A 17,454-nucleotide genomic window follows, 5' to 3' on the forward strand; every position below is an offset into this window, starting at 1 on the left:
GGCCCAGACTAACCTATCATTGTCGTTGATATGATATGAGAGGCGGCGCTATAGAGCCCTCATCCTGTTGCCATTTCCGGCTCCGGCTCCTGTATCCTGATGACCTGAACTATTCATGCCCCATCTCTGCCAAACACCGAGTAGCCGCCTGGGTGAAAGAACCATCCCGGATTATCCGCAGCTGCTCTTGATGTTTCTGTCTATACAACTTATGCGCTTCTTTCATCAACTGGCGGCAGGTTCGAACTACCATTATTCATTCCATTCCCTAAGCAGGGGCACCGTCCATGCCATCATAATCTCTGCGGCTGTCAGTGCCGTGATGTTTTCGTTCTGGTGCGGGCTTAACTTCATCCTGGATACCATCCACCGCATGTCGTGCTCCATGGTAGTTGCAGAAACACCCGAAAGCTTTGGGGGTCGCCCGGTCGTGCTCGCCCTTGTCGACGACTTCATCTTCGAAGCCGATCTCTCCCTCGGCACCTTGCGGGGGTCGCCGTGCCGAGCCCGCACGAGCACCGCCGAGTCGGGTGCCTGCCAGTGAGACGGCGAGGTTACGAGCGCTAGCCACGATAGGCGGCCCTGGGATACAAGGGTCACGGCGCGACGCGGCGACTCCGATCAAACGCAAGTGTGCAATTTCCGGCAATTGAGTGGCCCTAGGGTGTTATTCAGTGGCTCAAGACCATTGAAATATTGAGGTTTGTTCATTGAAGAGAACAACTTAGGAGTTCCCCAAGAGTAAACAACCTAATTCTTAAAAGTCTTAGCTACATGGTATTTATTAACTCATGGAAACTTGAAAGTACCTATCCTCTTAATTTGCGGTGTTTCCTCACATTATCTACCCCCGAAAACTGTCTTACCAAGACACGTCCAGTGAGAGCAGATGGTTGATATATTGGCTAAGTTGGTACGCGGTTGAGTTGGGTACGAGTGCCGCTTAGCGGTGATCAGTACAGCGAATTTCGAGAGATACTTCATGAAAATAAGATCACGAGGCCAATATGTCTCTTCTCTAGTAATGGATACTGTGAGAAACTAGGGTGGTTTAATTCGTAGTGTGTGCACCGTGTATTATGTTCAGCCCCAAGATAGATTGTGTATCGCAATTACCACACTCTGATATCTTTCTGCTATTTCGACAGATAATTACATAAATAGACGACAATGAAATAATCTCAAGAGGAGTCATGACAGTCATCAATCTTCATGATCCTAGTAACGGGACGGATAAGTAGGTCAAGCAGAAGAGAGGATGCCGATGTGACAAAAAAGATAGCCACATCCCATGCTAGGATTCGAACCTAGGTCGCGGCGGTGCTTGATTACGCCGCGTTTTTGACCACTGGACCACATGGGACTTCGGGTTTCTTTGAGTTCAATCATGTCGGCGATATGTCCTATCAAATGTTATAAGGGACTAACATAAAGGCACACGTGTTCGTGAATACAGCAGCTACGTCAGGAAAGAATTAGACCAGTTATCTTCAAGCGAAAGACTCACACGAGTGAGAAACAGATGAGGCAAAACGGAGAGACTGGAATCGGGAACCTATATCAGCGCATACCACAGTGGGACTGCAATCTAGGTCGTGGTCGTGCGGGAGAAATACAGTGTCTTCTAAAGCAAGACCACATGCGACTTCCTGAACTTGTCAACGCGGAATGATGATGTCGGGTACTTGCAATGAGTGAACGAACAAGTCTGGAGGTGGGAAGCCCTTTAATTAACACCATTGGATACAGCTTAGTGGTTAAGAGGACATAGAGAGGAGAACGAGTAAAGGGCAAGATTCACTTACAGAGAAACCCAAAAGAGAGACGGGGTTAAAAAAGAGTCTGGTGCCCTTTTTCCAATCCGGTATCTTGTGGCTACGTGACCCTATCAGCGGCATTCCCTTTTTGGATGTAGATCCAGCCCAAGCCCAGGGGCACTGGCTGAACTGGACCTGATGACGGCAGCCATCATGCAGGGGCAACAATGGTGCGGCAGAAGCTTCTAATTGGCCAGGCGTATTCGGGCCTGGCCTGTGCGCAAACGGCACATGAAGCGAGTTGCAGCTTCCCCACAAATCAATCGCAGCGCCAATCCTTTCTCAGCCCTGGTTCCCAAATTTTTAGTCACGACTCACAAGCACACCAGCAAAATCCATATCCAAACAGCCTTCCCTTGCTGGATTGATTTTGACCTACTGCGAATTGAACAAACCATTCAAACCACCACAATGGCGGAAGGTTCCTCTTCGAATCGTGACCCCGCGTCCGAGCAGAGCTCTGCAGGTATGGATGACCCCTCGGCGACCCCCACCAAGAACCTGCAACTGACAGAACGAAACCCAGCTGCCGGGCCATCAACAGCAGCACCAGCACCCGCCAAGACCTGCGCCCAATGCAAGAAGGCCGAAGAGATCTCGGACTCGGAGGAGGGAGAGTCGAACCTCAAGCCCTGCATCACGTGCAAGTCCGTGCTGTACTGCTCCCGCGACTGCAAGAAGGCGCACCTGAAGCAGCACAAGAAGGTCTGCGCCAAGCTGGCCCAGGAGTACGCCCAGACGGCCGACATCAAGATGGCCTCCCGGTCGGCGCCCAAGGCGGACACGCATCGCGGTGGGCTGCAGAAGTGGCAGTTTGACACTTGATCGGGATCTTCATTCTATTCACATCAGACTGGCAGGGTCGCCCTCAAGATCCGATCTTGAAGATGAGATATTTGTTTCTCGTGCGAGGTTTCTGTGCTGGTCTGCTGCTCGCGACTCAAATCCCGGAGATTCCAGATCTTGTCTGTGTCAGGGGTGCTTAACCTTTTCGTTTCGTCTCACAGGAGCCAAAGGATGGCGTGAGCACGCGCCCATTGGAAGAAATCATGTGTAGTCAGATCAGAAAGGTGTTTCAGTTCCGAGTACCTGAATATGGCAATGGCTTCATAGAGGGTAGCTGTGGAGGTAGAAAACGGACCTCGGGAGGCGCTGAGCGACAATGAGCGCAAGGAAATGGACGGGCTGGCCGCTTCGGGTAGGCTACGTCGTGCCGAAATGAGAGCAAAATCACAGTTATTATTCCTTCGATACCATCATGTCATTCTATATAGGGAGAAAAGAAAAACATGAAAAAAAAAGGAGAGCCAACATTTGCTAAGTTCAGCCTTCAAAACACCTCGGCTTTGCGATGTAAGTGTAGCAAGGCAGATGCAATAAGGGCAGTTCAACAGTGGCTGGGCAGGAAACAACCAACAAGCAAGGGTACGCCTCGCGAGACATGTTTCCCTGAATTGGTGTTCGTACCCAGGCTGTAATTTATGTAAGTGCGGCATCTTCTCGCTTGCACAGGACCTCAGGGGACAGTAACGTCGCTCTCTCTACCCCCGCCAGAGGTTGGCTGTTGATCCCACCAAGCTTGGCGGTGTGCGTCCCCCATGGCATATATATTTGCAAAAACATGAGGAGGAGAATAAAAGAAATAGGAGAATTGCATAAACAGCAAAGTGAAAAAGGGGGTCTCGTCCTATTCCGATGCGAGCACACAAACCAAGACACTCGCATCTTTTGAAAAAAGGAAATGGCCATGGTTATGTGGATGAAATAGCATGGTACCACTCCCCCATGGTATTGCCCACCAGATTCGAGCCCACTCATTATGCGGACTGGAAGTGGTAGGAATCAGTTACATCCAATGACCCATATATCACAGGAAAATGTCGTACTAGCGCTGCGCCAGAGGCGTTGTGTCTGGGGAATAGCGTCGTCATGATTCTCACCGGCTTTGCAGGTGCGACGTGGCATGTTGTGGCTTCTCAGCTGAATATTTGTGATTGACTGTAGTCATGTTCACTTTCAATTGCAGTTCAGGTATCCAGGTCTGCGTTTCGCGAACACCATTCAAACAGAAGTCTATATTCCCCACTGCCACTCTCTAGCAGCTGGGTAAACTTTGAGTCCCAGGTGGTTAATCCTGTCTGTATGTCTTTCTGTCTGTTTGTCTGAACCTCCGACATGACCACCCTAGCGAGTGCACTTGCGATCTCTGTTGTCAGTGGCGCTACAATGGGGAGAAGGGTGGCGTCCGTTGATGTCTATTTTTAGTAACACCGGAACAATTTGGCCGTCCCCGCGTTTGGGAGCAAACAGGCTGGGAACCTGCCTGATTAGCGTTGTTGTCCCTCGCGTTGGTGCATTGCAACAGTTGAGTAGATGTTCATAGAACAAGCCTACGTCTTACAGACATCCATATCACCATTCCCATCCATCTCCATCGCCCCTTCGATAACTCCAGCACATCCACCATGTCACAACGACGTCTTTCACAGGACAGCATTGACCTTTCTGGCATTCCAACAAAGGCTTCCACTCTGCCGAACCGTTGCCACGTTTCCTTGGTTTCGAATTATCAAGAGGCGCTACTCGCCATCCCAACCGAGATCAGGCCCACCCATGATGGTTACATCGATGGGAGTGACGAGCCTGGCTTGCACGACAGTCCCCTCCAAGCACGGTCCATCGGCTCGCCAAACCTCTGGCACCGAATTGGCAGACCGTCACTTTTCATACTTCCCCTAGGTTCCTTGCTACTTGTTGGGTCAATTGCCTTCCTTTTCTTCCTATGGCGCGGCGCCAGTCGAGCTCGCAACAGACAAGACCCCGGCCACCTCTGGCAAACGATTGTCTTTGAGCGCTGGATCATGAGAGCCGTCACTATTACAGCTGCACTCATGCGCAGCGTAATGACTGCCCAGGCCGCAATAGTCGCAGCTATGATTGCGGCAGTCATCGTCGAGTCAGCGGGGGTTCATTTATCAGAGCTCCCATTTCTTTCCATTGCTAGATCAGTCACCTTGTCTCCAGTTAGCCTCGCGCTACCCATCTTGAAAAATACCTGTGTCGCCCCGGGAATGGTTTTCCCATCCTTTATCGTCATGACATCATTGCTTATGCTGAGAAGTCAGCTTATCTCGACTATTCTATTTTTCGATATGGGAGATATATACATCCCGGGACCAGCCAATCACACAATGCACAAAGTATTAGCACACCAATCAGTATTAGAAAGTGGTCAAGAGGACGTTGGTTTTGACTTCTTGAGCTCTGTCCCGGATGCATTCTGACGATTTGCAGAGTATCGTCTGCCCATCGAACAACACAACACATCAGCAAATAAAGCTGATACTGGGATTACCATGCGCGCCGCTATACCTTGGACTGATCCGGAGTCCCGGTCGAATCTCAGGTCTTATACTGGACTCACTCGAGTATGGGATGCCAGGGTCATTTGTCGCAGCCCCACCTTGATAAATGTGTCTGTCATCCTTCACCATCCTATCCCGGCTCTCGTTGGCTACCAGGCAAGGAACAACGAGACGGTTAAGGTTGCAGCACCAGCAGACGAGCCATTCGTGAACGCTTCCGATCCTTCACCTACAACAATAACACCCATGCCGACACTCACACTCATCAATGCCACTATCTCTACGCCAAATCCGATGCCAACAGCAATCGAGGGTTTCATTGCCGAGGATGATTCTTATGGTCCTCTCAGCTATAGGAATGATTGGAGTGGATCAACATTCTTCAACTGTACTCTTGTGCTCACTGCAGGAGGTTCTGTTTGTAAAACAAACTCTTCCAACATCGAACTTGAGACCTTGGGACATCTGTTCAATTCCACTCGCGGATACATGGTTGTCAATACAACTTTGCCATATTATACGATCGCATCCCCGGAGGACTATGTTATGATGTCTGAAGCAATTGCTAACTTGACCGCTCCTCAGGGGAATCATGGGAGGGGTTGGAAAGTACAACAAGATGGCCCATGGACTAAGATATCCAACACATCTGACCAAGGATTCGCCCTGAGTTTCTGCTCTACGCTTCCATACATGGTAGGTATGAATGTTACTATGACTGGAACCTCGAATGATATCGAAGCCACAATAGACTGGGTCTCAGATTCAGAAGATCCCGAGACAGGTGTTCTGGATACCCTAAGAATCAGGCGGCAACTCGGGGTAACAGGAGAAAGTCTGACCGTCGGTGATCGCGGGCTACTTTCTCTAGGCCTCGACAAGGGACTTATTGATTATAAATCGAACGATGGACGTATCAGGACATTGGGTTCGGGTCTCATGAGCCTATCGACGACATACATTTTGAGCACCTTGAATATGATCAGACAACCCAATGGCGATCGCCGCGCCCATGAATCCATTAGCAGTCTGTTTCTTGACACATTGAGCACCACGGGAAACCCTGCCCTGGCGATCCAAGCGATTTCCACTGTTCTCCAACAAATGGAATACTATAACCAAGGCTACCGCTGGTCTGTTGCCTCTCCAGCCTCCTATGTTATGTTCGAGAAGATGTCCATTCCAACCAAGAACCTCGGACTCTCCGCCGTCTTTGCAATGATCGCCGCCCAGTTCATTATCATGGGCGTCACCTTGGTTCTATTCGTACAACGTACGGAAGCGAGTTCGTTGGGCAACACGTGGCAGGCAGTAGCCCAGGTGGTGTCCGACGACACTTTGCCAATCCTGCTCCAGGCGGATGACTTGAAGGACAAAGAGATGAAGAAGATCATCGCGGAATCTGAGGAGAGCCCAGCGATGACGGGCGTCATTCGGAGGAGATTGAATAGGAGGAACCAGTTTGGGCCGAGGGAGGAGGGTTTCGATTGAGATATGCTCATACAAGGGCACACATACATATAGTGGCTAGCGCAGATCTCCAGATACGCTCTATGCCAGGTGGTTTATGACGACTTCTTCGTGGGAGCCGCCTTCGGCATTACGTGGTTACCGTTTCCAACGATCCAACGATAATCTTCGGGTTTTGGTTTAGCTGACTTATGCCACCTTTCAATAATGATTGCTAAGGTCGCTCACGTACAGGAGTGAAAGGAGGGGATTGATAATGTATACTTTGGCAAAAAGAGGCCCAGACGATGTGTTTTGGTTAAGATGCTATAATCCTTGCGTCAACGTTGAAGCACCTGCACTCCCATCACCCCGATTTAGGTCTGCAAATAGAGACGGTAAAGCGCAATAGGTTCAAACTACCAGAATTTTCGGGCATCTACGATTATATCGAGTGATTCGCTAGCGTTAGTCAACCCCAAGGCACGTTGTTGAGAAATTGCATCTCGTGGTATTGTTGCCACGCCCAAGTCTGGGCTGTGTTGCGCTGGAGTCAAAAGAGCCCAGGCTCGGTAAATTTTCAAGAGGACAGTGGCTGGTGTGGCCAGGGTCTCACAAGTAAGCCCCTGATAGCTTGTACGGCCAAGATGCCCCGATAGTGTGACAGCCAGAAGAAAACCTTAGCGGGGGCACGAGGGGTAACGCAACCCAAGGCCAAAGCCCCGGGAATGCGATGGGACAATCAGCCAGTACTGGTACAGGGCAACCCGCAGGGGTTTGACCAGTCCTGACACAATTGCTTTGTGACTTGGGTTCGAGGCGCACGCCCAACGAAGCATGAAGGGAAAGTAGAGAAATGCAACAGCTGGGTCAATCAATCAAGCTGTCGTTGAAATAAAGTTGCAACTAGCTTTAAGTAAGTGATTGATCATTGATGGTCTGGGAGAAACTCCACAAACTATCCAGCTGGTTGGTTCATCCGATGAAGGGGGCAAAGCTCAATCTTGTCGCGTTGTGATAAGCGGACTCTAGCCTTGAAAGAACCAAACAGCCAAGAATGATTCATGTAATTGGTAAGCATCCCCAACATCAAGACGCCCAGATCCAATTGCGAACATCAATAACGACAATTCAGTCGACCGAGCACCTGTTTCACTCTGCCGCTGGCTGTTTGTTAATGATTCCAGGCTCTTCGGGGAGGGGTTCTGGGACGCTCGCGCTAGTAAACCCAATCTTCGGGAAAGCGAAACAATGCATTGTGCTCGAGCTATGCTGCAAACTTGCGCTTTGTTTGCCCCGGAATCTGCATCCCGCAAAAACAGCCAAATTCGACACACTCTTTGTTTCGTACCTCGCTAAACTCCGCTGTCTTTCCAATATATAAAGCAACCGGAGCTCTGACTCACGGGCTGGTCCTGGTCGCATCCGGAAAAGGGACAAACGTTAACCGCAACAACCTACGGCACCACAATATCCGACCAGACAATCCATTGTGTCTCTTACTTTTGTATATAGGTAAGAGTCGGTAAGAGGTAAGTGATACGTCACTATCAGTGCCGAAAACCAACATGCTTCTTTTTCTTATCTCCGTGGCGGTCCAGGCCACCATTCTGTCCGGCTTCGTCGACGCTGCACCCCTGAGCTTCCGCCCCTTCAACGCCACAGCCTGCTTCGAGGCAGCCAACCTCCTGCTCTTCCACCGCGATGAAAACGCGACTGCTGTGGCAGAGCCCCGCCCGACTCATATCATCAACGGCGCGGCGGGCACAGACATGACACCCCAGGCAATTGGCGCTATCGTGGGCGGGGCCCTGGGCATCTTATTGCTTACGACGTTGCTTTGCTGGTGCGGTCGGAAGGGCAGATGGTAGACGAAGGTAAGAAATCCATTCATTTGGAGTTTGGCGGAGGGTTTAGTAGAAGGGGCCGGAGGTTAACTTCCTGACAAGAAAATAGATTCATAAGCTGAATAGAAAAAGATTGAGTATGATTTGTTTTACGATAAGGTGAGGCTATCCGTGGATTCTATCACGCCCACGATAGTCTAATGCGTCGAACTGCCGAGTTCCTGCACTCGAAGCCACTACCTACCCCTGCTTATACGGACCCTAGCTAGCGGGAGGGGCTGCTGATAACGCTTGCTGCTAGCCAACCAGTGCAGCGACGCCCCTTTCCAAGCCACCGCTAAAGACGTCCGGCATTGAGGCGCATGTCAATATTGTGACTCACTAGCGTCTGCTCTGCCTTTTCATTCGTCCATTTTGGCCATGCCCCATCGACATGCAGTGAGCAGCTTGCTTACATGCGCTTGTAAGACAGGTGGTTGGTATTGATTCGACCGGGCTATGGGAGTGGTGGGTGTCGGGCGGCTGAGTCCGAGGAGTGTACTCAACATATGTGTGTTTACTTATACCGTTTTCCTTTTAGATAAGAAGCTGGCCAGTCATTTCGTCACGAATTTCTTCCCGGGGTTTCGTCACACTAATAATACTTAACCTGTCCAGGTATCCGATCTGCAACAACTAACGAATATGTCACTTACTAAAAGCAAAAGGAACTGGACCTCGAAAGGGATATCCTGTACTCTACCCTTGGAACTCAAGAAACAAATTCGAAGCATCCGGAGTAAATGCACAGGCAAATACGCGTATGAGACGATAGAAGCAGAATCAACCACGCGGATGCTCATTCTGCACAGTGGGGATCACGGCGACGAACTATCCGGAGAGCTTGAGGTGGTTAGTCTGGACAGCTTTCCGCCTTGGAAAGCTCTCTCCTATGCATGGGGGACAACCACGACATATTCCAGCATCAAGATTGGGGATAAACACATTAAGATCAGCACTGGTCTAGATGGCGCCTTACGAATGCTACGTTGCAAAAAGGGGAACGGGAGCTTCCGGGTGTGGGTTGATCAAATCTGCATTGACCAGGAAAATGTCCAGGAGCGAAGCCAACAGGTCCAACTGATGTATAAGATCTATGAGAGAGCTCAGAAGGTACTTGTGTGGCTGGGGCCGGACCCCGACAATATCGCACGGAAGGCCTTTGCCGCCCTCAGTCTAGTATCGTCCCTAGACGCAAGGCAGATGAAGAAAATACGATCCGGTGGTCCAGGGGATCTTGCACCCTTACTCAAGCCCCTGAAGGAACTTTTCTATCGTCCATGGGTATGTACTTACTCATTCCCAGCTTCCGATATTTACCACCCGAGTCTAAGGAAAGCCCCCTTTGCAATACTAGTTCACAAGACTGTGGATCGTGCAGGAAGTCGGAACGGATGCGCCAACCGAGTTCTGCTGGGGCCGGGAGCGCATCAGTTTCGAGACTCTCTACGATGCGTGCCAGGTTTTTCGAAACGAACTGTACGCATTGGCAAACGACGCGGACATACGCTATGCAATTCCTCTCAGGCTCTATCAGGCGTTTGTGAACGGCAAGGGAGCAGCAAATGCAATGCACGCCGACTTCGCCTATCAGCTCTATACGTTCAACAAGGCGTCTCGTCAGAAGTGCCGCGATCCGAGGGATCGCGTGTTCGCTTTATTGGGACACTACTCGGCTCGTGTCGGCTGCGATCAGAGCTTGCTCATGCATGCCGATTATAGCCTCCCCACGGCTGTCGTGTACAGAGAGCTGGCGATCCGGGCTCTGACCGACGCCAAGTCCACATTCATACTCAATGCTGTCCAGCACATCGGCAAGCGACACCAAACTCCGCTGCCAGACTCTGACCGAGTAACTAATACGAAGTAGGTCATGTCACTATTCCCTCCTGGATACCGGACTGGGATACCGACAAGATATATCATGCATTACCTAGAGCCAACATCGCGTCCGGGGGTGCAGCCGGCAACCGTCCCCTGGTAGCCCAAATTCGGAAAAGCAAGAACATGCAACTCCAGATCCAAGGGCTCGTCTTCGACGTGGTGGACCGGACATCTCGAGCTTTCGAACGCGGCGACCTTCGCTCCCATAATTCAGAGGCAAAGCACATCCTCGTACAGATCTGGCAGGATATATGCGGGCATGACGCCTTCGATATAGCGATGGACCATCGGACCAGGCGGCCGTGCCCGCTGGTCGCGTTGCTGGGCACCTGCCGCGCCGGCTGGGAGCCCCCGTTCTACCCCAGCGCGCCTCGCAAAGACTTTAGTGCGCCAGCCATGCCGGGCTGGATGGCCCGGGAGGGCATTTCGTATCTTCAACGCCTCACGCCCCCGAGGCCCATGAGCAGCGCCACCAGGTTCTTGGCCCCCAGGAACGGCAGGTCCAGCGCCTGGCAGCACAACGCGCGGGTCATCACCCTGAACCGAAAGTTTGCCGTGTTGGCGGGCGGATACTATGCGCTGTGTCCCGGGCCCGTGGAAAGGGGCGACCTCGTCGTGGTCTTGATGGGGTACACGACCCCTTTTGTTTTACGCCCTACTGGCGGTGGCGCCGACGAATTTCTTCTCGTGGGCGAGTGCTACGTCCATGGGATCATGCAAGGGCAGGCATTGTCCATGCTCGAAAGGGGAGAGAAGACCCTTCGCAATTTCCGGATTCTGTGAGGGGCATCGTCGTGGTACTGGCCACGCACGCGGACTTCTGTGAACGAGTCGGCTGGGTGCCTCGATGGCGTAGCTTTCTGCGGTGCGACCCCGTGTGCGACTGAGAGAAGCACATGGCTCATAATAGCCCCTCTTGACCCGTGATCTCCTTTGGGAACTTGGGCGCCACGTCATGGAAGACTGGCGCACTCAAGTACAAAAGGCTGCATGCAACTCATTCCCGGCTAAATCAGCCACTTCATCTACACTTCGTCCATCTATTCTGCAGGTCATCCATCAGGGAGAACAGCACTTCAACCATGACAGCAGCCCCTTCCCAAAGGCGGACCTCATGGGGCACCGTGATCTACACTCTCGACGGCGCCATCCAGGACTTCTTCAACGCATACGGCGGCAGCTCAGTGACCCAGTCCGACTGCGATACCAAGGCCGTAGTCCTGGTGGGTACACCCCTGACCCCGGTACTCATCCAGGGCCAGTTCAGTTACACGGTCGTCGCGGGTCAAGCCCGGGCGCACATTGTGCAATTCCGCGCCGCGCAGTCTAAGCTGGACATGGACATCATGGATCTCGCTGTGGCGATTCATCCTGACTTCGCCCCCAGGTGCAGCTACCATGGCCGGATTGGGGACGACGCATCGCCTTTGCATATCTATGTCATGGACAAGCGGGAGGGCATGTGTTCGTTCAAGAGTCGGGATTCCTCCGTGGAAGGGGCGTCGGCATTCGCGGCGCGGCAGTTCCAGACTGTGCGTGATCTGGCCAGGTGGGTTTTTCATTCTTCAAATCGCTGGCTTTCTATCACATGGCATTTACTCAGTTTTAACGCGATGGCAGATTATTTGCCGAAGCATGGAAAAACCCGCAGCAAGTCACTCCTGCCGCGGTGGAAAAGATGCAACAGAACATCGACAACGACCTTAAACGACTCGCCGACAGCTTGCCTGACCGCTTTCTGGCGACGGTGAAACAAGTCCGCGCAGGTCTCCCGGCTCTCTTCGCCCTCCTCCCGTTCGTCCTCAACCACGGCGACCTTTCCGAGACCAACATACTGGTCGACAAGCACGACGACCGCATCACCGGCATCATCGACTGGGCCGAGGCGGATGTGTCCCCATTTGGGCTCTCGCTATGGGGATTGGAGAGCCTTCTTGGAAATGGCCGAAAGGGAAAATTCCATTTCTATGACAACGCCGAGCAGCTGCGGGACGAGTTCTGGCGCATCTTTGAGGCCGAGATCGGGACTGCTGCTGATTTCTCTCTCGGATGAAGTGAAACATGCCATCAAGGTTGCTCGAATGGCAGGGCTTCTATTGAGCTGGTGTTTTATATATGATGAGGATATGGCTAGGCAGAAGGTGAGGGACACCGACGCTGCCTTGGGGCGCGCAGACATCTTTTGCACGGAAGGGATGGGATCTAACATAAGCTGCTTTTGGCGTTCTTCTCGCGTTTCTGAGGTTATGGCGAGTACTCTTTCTTTCGCACGACCGTTTAGCCCGAATAAACAATTCTGTACTACAAGCCCCATGAGACAATTCGACTATAAGACTGCAATGAAAGGGGCATCTTGAGGACCAGAAGGTGTTGGCGTCGATGGTCGTCAAAATTGGTGGGGTCTGCAGAGCTCCACACGGCGCCGTTGAAGCCCCCCACTGCCGTCGCCCAACTGCCAGGAACGGACGAAAGAAATCAGACGAAAGGGCCCTGATTGACGTTTCCAATCAACTGACGTGATCGGCGACGGCGCAGAGCCAACCCAATGGAAGGGGTTACCCGTAATCGCTAATCATGCGACGTCCCGAACCTCCCGATCGAACCAGGTCCTTATCTGCGACGATCGCCTAGGATCGTACCTGACAAGCCCTGACGGCACGACGGCCCCATGCCGCTTGGCCCTGGCGGCTTTCGCAAGGGTGCGTCGCAATGGTCACCCCACATGACGTCGGCGGCCCATAGCTACGTCAGATCGCATTGAGACGCTACCAAGGCTTTCTTTTCCGACTTGACGATCCCCCCACGTGAGGAAGACGATTGTTGCAAAGCAAGTCTTGCGACAAAAGCCGGTTGTCCCTTCAAATAGTACAGCCCTCTTGACCATAGTCTTTTTCTCTGTCTCAATCGTACATCTATCAATCGTCAAGAACCCAAAGCCAAAACCACCATTCTCAAATCAGTCTTCCCAGACCTCGGAATCGCATTCCACCACACCCAAACTCAATCGCAAACCCAAATCAAGCCGCACATCATGTCTGCCACCATGGAAACCGGTAGCCAAAGCACTGAGGCCCAGTAAGTTCTCTTTATCCTCTCTCTCCCTCTCTCCCTACGCCATCCCCCCCTTCAACCAATCGGACTGTCACTGACGCCAACTCCTCCCGCAACAGGACCATCCTCGACGAGGCCAAGCTCCAGATCGGCTCTAAGAAGGTCCCCGAGAACGAGAAGATCGCCCTCGAGGATAAAGCCGAGGCCGCCAAGGACAAGGTCGACGACGCTGTGCCCAAGGGCCCCAAGAAGGCCGACGCCTCCACCGGCGGCCGCGTCCAGGTTGCCGAGACGGGCGACTTAAAGGAGCTGCAGGCCGAGCATTACGGGTCTTAAGATGTCGCAACTGGGGAGAAAATAGAAGACGCGAAGCACGCAGAGAGTCGATTGGCCATGGTGGTGATGGCGGATTGAATGTACGATAGGGAGGCATAGACGGACAATGCGTCGCTGCGACGCGTATTGAAAAGGGGTCAGGGCAAGTTACGCTGATGCTACTACGCATTACTACCAAAGGGGAAGAGAGGCTTGCCCAGAGGCGATTATTTGACGAAGCCGGACGATGACGAAATGATATCCATACCCGAGATGATCGGGGGTCTTGACCTAGAATTCAACAGAAATTTTCACAACCATACCAAAGTGCCCGGGACAGTCCAAGTACTAAAGCCAATGACTAGTGTTAACCAGTGCCAGCTCGCATCTGCTCAACCCATACATCCCTCTTGCACGTTCAGCTACACCTTCTGTCGCGTGTCTTGCAGCGGCAAGATCGGCTCCATCATTGGCCGTCCCCGCGGCGTCGTCTCCCGGGTCTTAGCCAAGGTATAGACGACCCCGCTGAGAACCCCGATGAATATCGCCGCCGCGCCCGCGACAGTGACGGGGCTCGCGAAGAAGACGATGCCCAGCACCGCGACGGGCAGCTTGTTCAGCGCCCCCGCCATGGCATAGGTGGTCGAGGACGTGGCGCGGATGCACCAGGGGGTGCAGTACGAGATGAGGATGGCGACGAGGCCCGAGTATACCATGCCGGCCGCCAAATGATGGCGTGTGGCCGTGGGAAAGTTCCTCTGCACATTCGACGCGGACCAGTCTTCGAGCAAACTAGAACAGACGAGGAGGATGGGGATTGAAAGTAGGTTGTTGTAGAACATCACTACACGTTCAAGTACCAATTGGTCAGCCACGATTCCGTATCCATGGGGTGCGTGCATGCCCCCTCTCCTTGCCAGAATCGGGCGGCAGAAGTATGTGATGAGAGCAGGTTAACGTACCATCAATGCTCTTCAAGTCGGCTGTGACCATGACCCTGCGATTCCTCAGCGCATACGCCGCCGCGCAGAGGATATTGAGACCCATCCAGAAGTAGCCAGAGTTGAGGGTCAACGTGGTGGCCGTCACGTCCGACTTTGCTGCATCATCACCAGCCGAGGCGACAACGCTTTGGATATCGTCCCATGCGGCGACAACGGAGCTGAGTACCATCAAAGCGAACGATAGCAGCGCAAGCCGGGTGACGCCGTGCCCGCTGTTGCCACCACTGAGCCCCAGGGCCTCGCCGTATGCGATGGCGATGATGGTCAGGTTCTTGAAGATGGTGTAGACGGGCACCGAGAGGAACTGAAGCGCCTGAATGCTCGTGTAGATCATGCCCACGAGAAGTAACGAGATGGGGAACCCTGGCGGCGTCGAAGAATCAGCCAGCATGAAGGATCGGTGTGAAGATTGGGTGCTTCGGAACCTACAAGCCCTTGCCTTCTTGGTCTCGTACGGTCTCAGATTCGCCATGAGCCCGAGTCGCTTCAGGACCAAGATCGCGACGGTTCCCACAATTGCCTTTTCCCCAAACACAAAGTGGAAGATCGGGTCAGCAAGTCGACTGACTCGATGCACGCCACAAACGAGGGCAAGACCTGACAGCTGATTACATACCTGGACAAGGAGGTAGAAGAAGTTCAGGTTCCACTCGTTGCCCGAGACGACGTACTTGTTCACCAGCGTCATGCTCATGGACGAGAAGCAGTAGGCGAGAATCGCCGCCGCCGGGCTGCCCTCAATTGGGGACAACAGCATGACCGACGACAATGCTATTTTCTGATTTCAGTTGCCGATCTCCGCCGATCGTAGAAACGGGTTCAACATGCAGGACCAAGTGGTCGGCTGCTTTCAGCAAGAGCCTGTGTGGCCGACCAATGATCTGAGCTGGGGGCTTACTACAGGAGGCAGCTTTTTATGCGGCACCACGTCTTATGTGATTCAATATGGGCGATTGGGGAGGTGCCAAAAGCCCGAATTGATTTTGGGTGAGGATTGGGTCAATCAATACTTATATTCATAACCGCAGCTAGGTCTCGATGCTCTCTTCTTGTATGCTTATTCATCCTAGCCCTCGCTGCATATGACCCTGAAGGACGCGCAAGCTTCAGCAAATACGAGACGTGATAGGAGCCTGCACAGCCCATTTCCTGACTTCGAGGAGCGCATGCCCAGTGCCTCGTTAAAATGATCTGTCTTCTAAAACCAACCTCAATCAACAGAACAGGTTAGGTCAACTCAGATCTTGAAGACAAAAACTCGTAATGATCCTGGCCAAACGCGATTCCATTGTAGAGATACCTCCAATTGCCTAAACGGTTCTAGCCCGCAAGCAACCCTCCCTCATCGACATGCAGCAACAAGATGGCGGGGCACTTCGCTTCCTGATAATGCAGACGGCACCCCTGCCCAGGATCGCGTTCAGTAAGCGCGAGGTAATACCAGCCCAGAAGTGGGCAATCCTGCGGCAGGGAACCGATTGATTGCACGAAGCCCATCCATGGAACGGCACCAAACTTGATGAACGAGGGTCAGATCCAATCCAATCATGGCCATTTCTGCGATCATTTTCTTGCGTTCTGCTGGTCTTGCCATAAGGGGCGACTTTGATAACTCGCAATGTCGTGTGGAGACTGAAGTGACCCTCAAAGCGTACTGGAACAGAAAAAACCTCAGCAGGCGCTCCCGAGTCCGTTTGGTGTAATATGCCCAGGCTCTTCATCGGCAATTGCATGTCTCTTTGGGCAGCCAAAAGCCCCATCCCTCGAGAAGACAAAGGCGAAAACCCAATACCCCCGAGTCCTCGAGCTATGCGCAAAAAGTATTGCAGAAGCTGTTCCCATCCGCAACCCCAGGGCCGGAGCTCGAAACGGGACCGCCAAGCATCCCGGCGGGCGCGACGGCAGCCAGAAGGAATTTCGGTGCGACTCGCGCCATGTATACCGTGTAGCAATCAATTGGGTAGACCGTTTCTTCAGAGCATAGCCGGGGCGATCGCCATGACCGCAATTGCGGTTGATCCCCAGCCGACCCGATTGTATCCATTGCCCGGATGTTCGTCAGAGTCCTGCAGTGGTGGCATTTCCTCAAACGCTGCTCCCATTGCCCGCCTCGCCCGCCTGCGCCAGCTGCTCGCTGGACGACGGAGAGTGCTTGAACGTCTTGACCTCGGCGCCGCGCGCGAGGCGGTCGAAGAGGACCCACGAGGTAACGAGCAGGATGGGCATGGCGATCATGGTGCGCACGTATTTCCGCGAGGCCGCCTTGTAGGCAGGGCTGGAGGGGTCGACGGGTCGGGGTCGCGGGGCGCGCAGGCTCTCGGGGAGGGCGGTGGTTGCTGGTCGTGGGGGTGCTGAGGCGCCGCCGGGTCGCGGGTCGGAAGGGAGCCTCGGTTGGTAGGGAAAGGGCTTCGGGGTCTTGGGGGGTTGGTTGGAAGACATCATGGGCGTGATTTGAAAGCTTCGCGGATTATTGGGAGTAAAGTTGAGGTTAGTTAGCCTCACCATCTCTGGACATGCCTGTAAATTTTCTGGGGAGATGGGTCCACCAAACATAGCACCCCACCCCTGTGTCCTGTGGGGTAAATAATCAGCGCGATTTCAGACTTGCACAGACGGACCATACTGCATTTACAACAGACTTTATTAAACCTCAGGGGGTTCCTCTAGCAAGAAACACAACCAG

At 52.9% G+C, this 17,454-nt stretch overlaps 10 protein-coding genes across 10 annotated transcripts; 7 read left to right on the top strand and 3 right to left on the bottom strand.

The window, feature by feature from the left end:
- Positions 1–268: 268 nt before the first annotated feature.
- On the bottom strand, positions 269–1,389 carry PG985_011606 (uncharacterized protein; the record flags this gene model as incomplete). Its single annotated transcript, XM_066831373.1, has 3 exons — positions 269–659; positions 867–942; positions 1,308–1,389. The coding sequence occupies 3 exons, from the start codon at positions 1,387–1,389 to the stop codon at positions 269–271; spliced, it is 549 nt and encodes a 182-aa protein (XP_066679423.1).
- Positions 1,390–2,228: 839 nt separating this feature from the next.
- On the top strand, positions 2,229–2,642 carry PG985_011607 (uncharacterized protein; the record flags this gene model as incomplete). Its single annotated transcript, XM_066831374.1, has 1 exon — positions 2,229–2,642. One exon carries the CDS (start codon positions 2,229–2,231, stop codon positions 2,640–2,642), a length of 414 nt encoding a protein of 137 aa, XP_066679424.1.
- Positions 2,643–4,282: 1,640 nt separating this feature from the next.
- On the top strand, positions 4,283–5,101 carry PG985_011608 (uncharacterized protein; the record flags this gene model as incomplete). The annotated part of the gene is made up of 1 exon (XM_066831375.1): positions 4,283–5,101. One exon carries the CDS (start codon positions 4,283–4,285, stop codon positions 5,099–5,101), a length of 819 nt encoding a protein of 272 aa, XP_066679425.1.
- A 72-nt stretch (positions 5,102–5,173) lies between these two features.
- PG985_011609 (uncharacterized protein) lies at positions 5,174–6,673 on the top strand (the record flags this gene model as incomplete). Its single annotated transcript, XM_066831376.1, has 1 exon — positions 5,174–6,673. The coding sequence occupies one exon, from the start codon at positions 5,174–5,176 to the stop codon at positions 6,671–6,673; it is 1,500 nt and encodes a 499-aa protein (XP_066679426.1).
- Positions 6,674–8,199: 1,526 nt separating this feature from the next.
- PG985_011610 (uncharacterized protein) lies at positions 8,200–8,502 on the top strand (the record flags this gene model as incomplete). Its single annotated transcript, XM_066831377.1, has 1 exon — positions 8,200–8,502. The coding sequence occupies one exon, from the start codon at positions 8,200–8,202 to the stop codon at positions 8,500–8,502; it is 303 nt and encodes a 100-aa protein (XP_066679427.1).
- Positions 8,503–9,162: 660 nt separating this feature from the next.
- Positions 9,163–11,184, top strand: PG985_011611 (uncharacterized protein; the record flags this gene model as incomplete). The annotated part of the gene is made up of 3 exons (XM_066831378.1): positions 9,163–9,801; positions 9,875–10,383; positions 10,455–11,184. 3 exons carry the CDS (start codon positions 9,163–9,165, stop codon positions 11,182–11,184), a joined length of 1,878 nt encoding a protein of 625 aa, XP_066679428.1.
- A 299-nt stretch (positions 11,185–11,483) lies between these two features.
- PG985_011612 (uncharacterized protein) lies at positions 11,484–12,454 on the top strand (the record flags this gene model as incomplete). Its single annotated transcript, XM_066831379.1, has 2 exons — positions 11,484–11,950; positions 12,022–12,454. The coding sequence occupies 2 exons, from the start codon at positions 11,484–11,486 to the stop codon at positions 12,452–12,454; spliced, it is 900 nt and encodes a 299-aa protein (XP_066679429.1).
- Positions 12,455–13,444: 990 nt separating this feature from the next.
- Positions 13,445–13,788, top strand: PG985_011613 (uncharacterized protein; the record flags this gene model as incomplete). Its single annotated transcript, XM_066831380.1, has 2 exons — positions 13,445–13,476; positions 13,572–13,788. 2 exons carry the CDS (start codon positions 13,445–13,447, stop codon positions 13,786–13,788), a joined length of 249 nt encoding a protein of 82 aa, XP_066679430.1.
- Positions 13,789–14,189: 401 nt separating this feature from the next.
- Positions 14,190–15,528, bottom strand: PG985_011614 (GDP-mannose transporter into the lumen of the Golgi; the record flags this gene model as incomplete). The annotated part of the gene is made up of 2 exons (XM_066831381.1): positions 14,190–14,611; positions 14,730–15,528. The coding sequence occupies 2 exons, from the start codon at positions 15,526–15,528 to the stop codon at positions 14,190–14,192; spliced, it is 1,221 nt and encodes a 406-aa protein (XP_066679431.1).
- Positions 15,529–16,856: 1,328 nt separating this feature from the next.
- Positions 16,857–17,210, bottom strand: PG985_011615 (uncharacterized protein; the record flags this gene model as incomplete). Its single annotated transcript, XM_066831382.1, has 1 exon — positions 16,857–17,210. One exon carries the CDS (start codon positions 17,208–17,210, stop codon positions 16,857–16,859), a length of 354 nt encoding a protein of 117 aa, XP_066679432.1.
- Between the last annotated feature and the right edge of the window lie 244 nt (positions 17,211–17,454).

Source organism: Apiospora marii (genome assembly GCF_038362585.1).
Source record: "Apiospora marii strain CBS 49790 chromosome Unknown utg000009l_segment0_segment0, whole genome shotgun sequence".
Taxonomy (NCBI): domain Eukaryota; kingdom Fungi; phylum Ascomycota; class Sordariomycetes; order Amphisphaeriales; family Apiosporaceae; genus Apiospora; species Apiospora marii.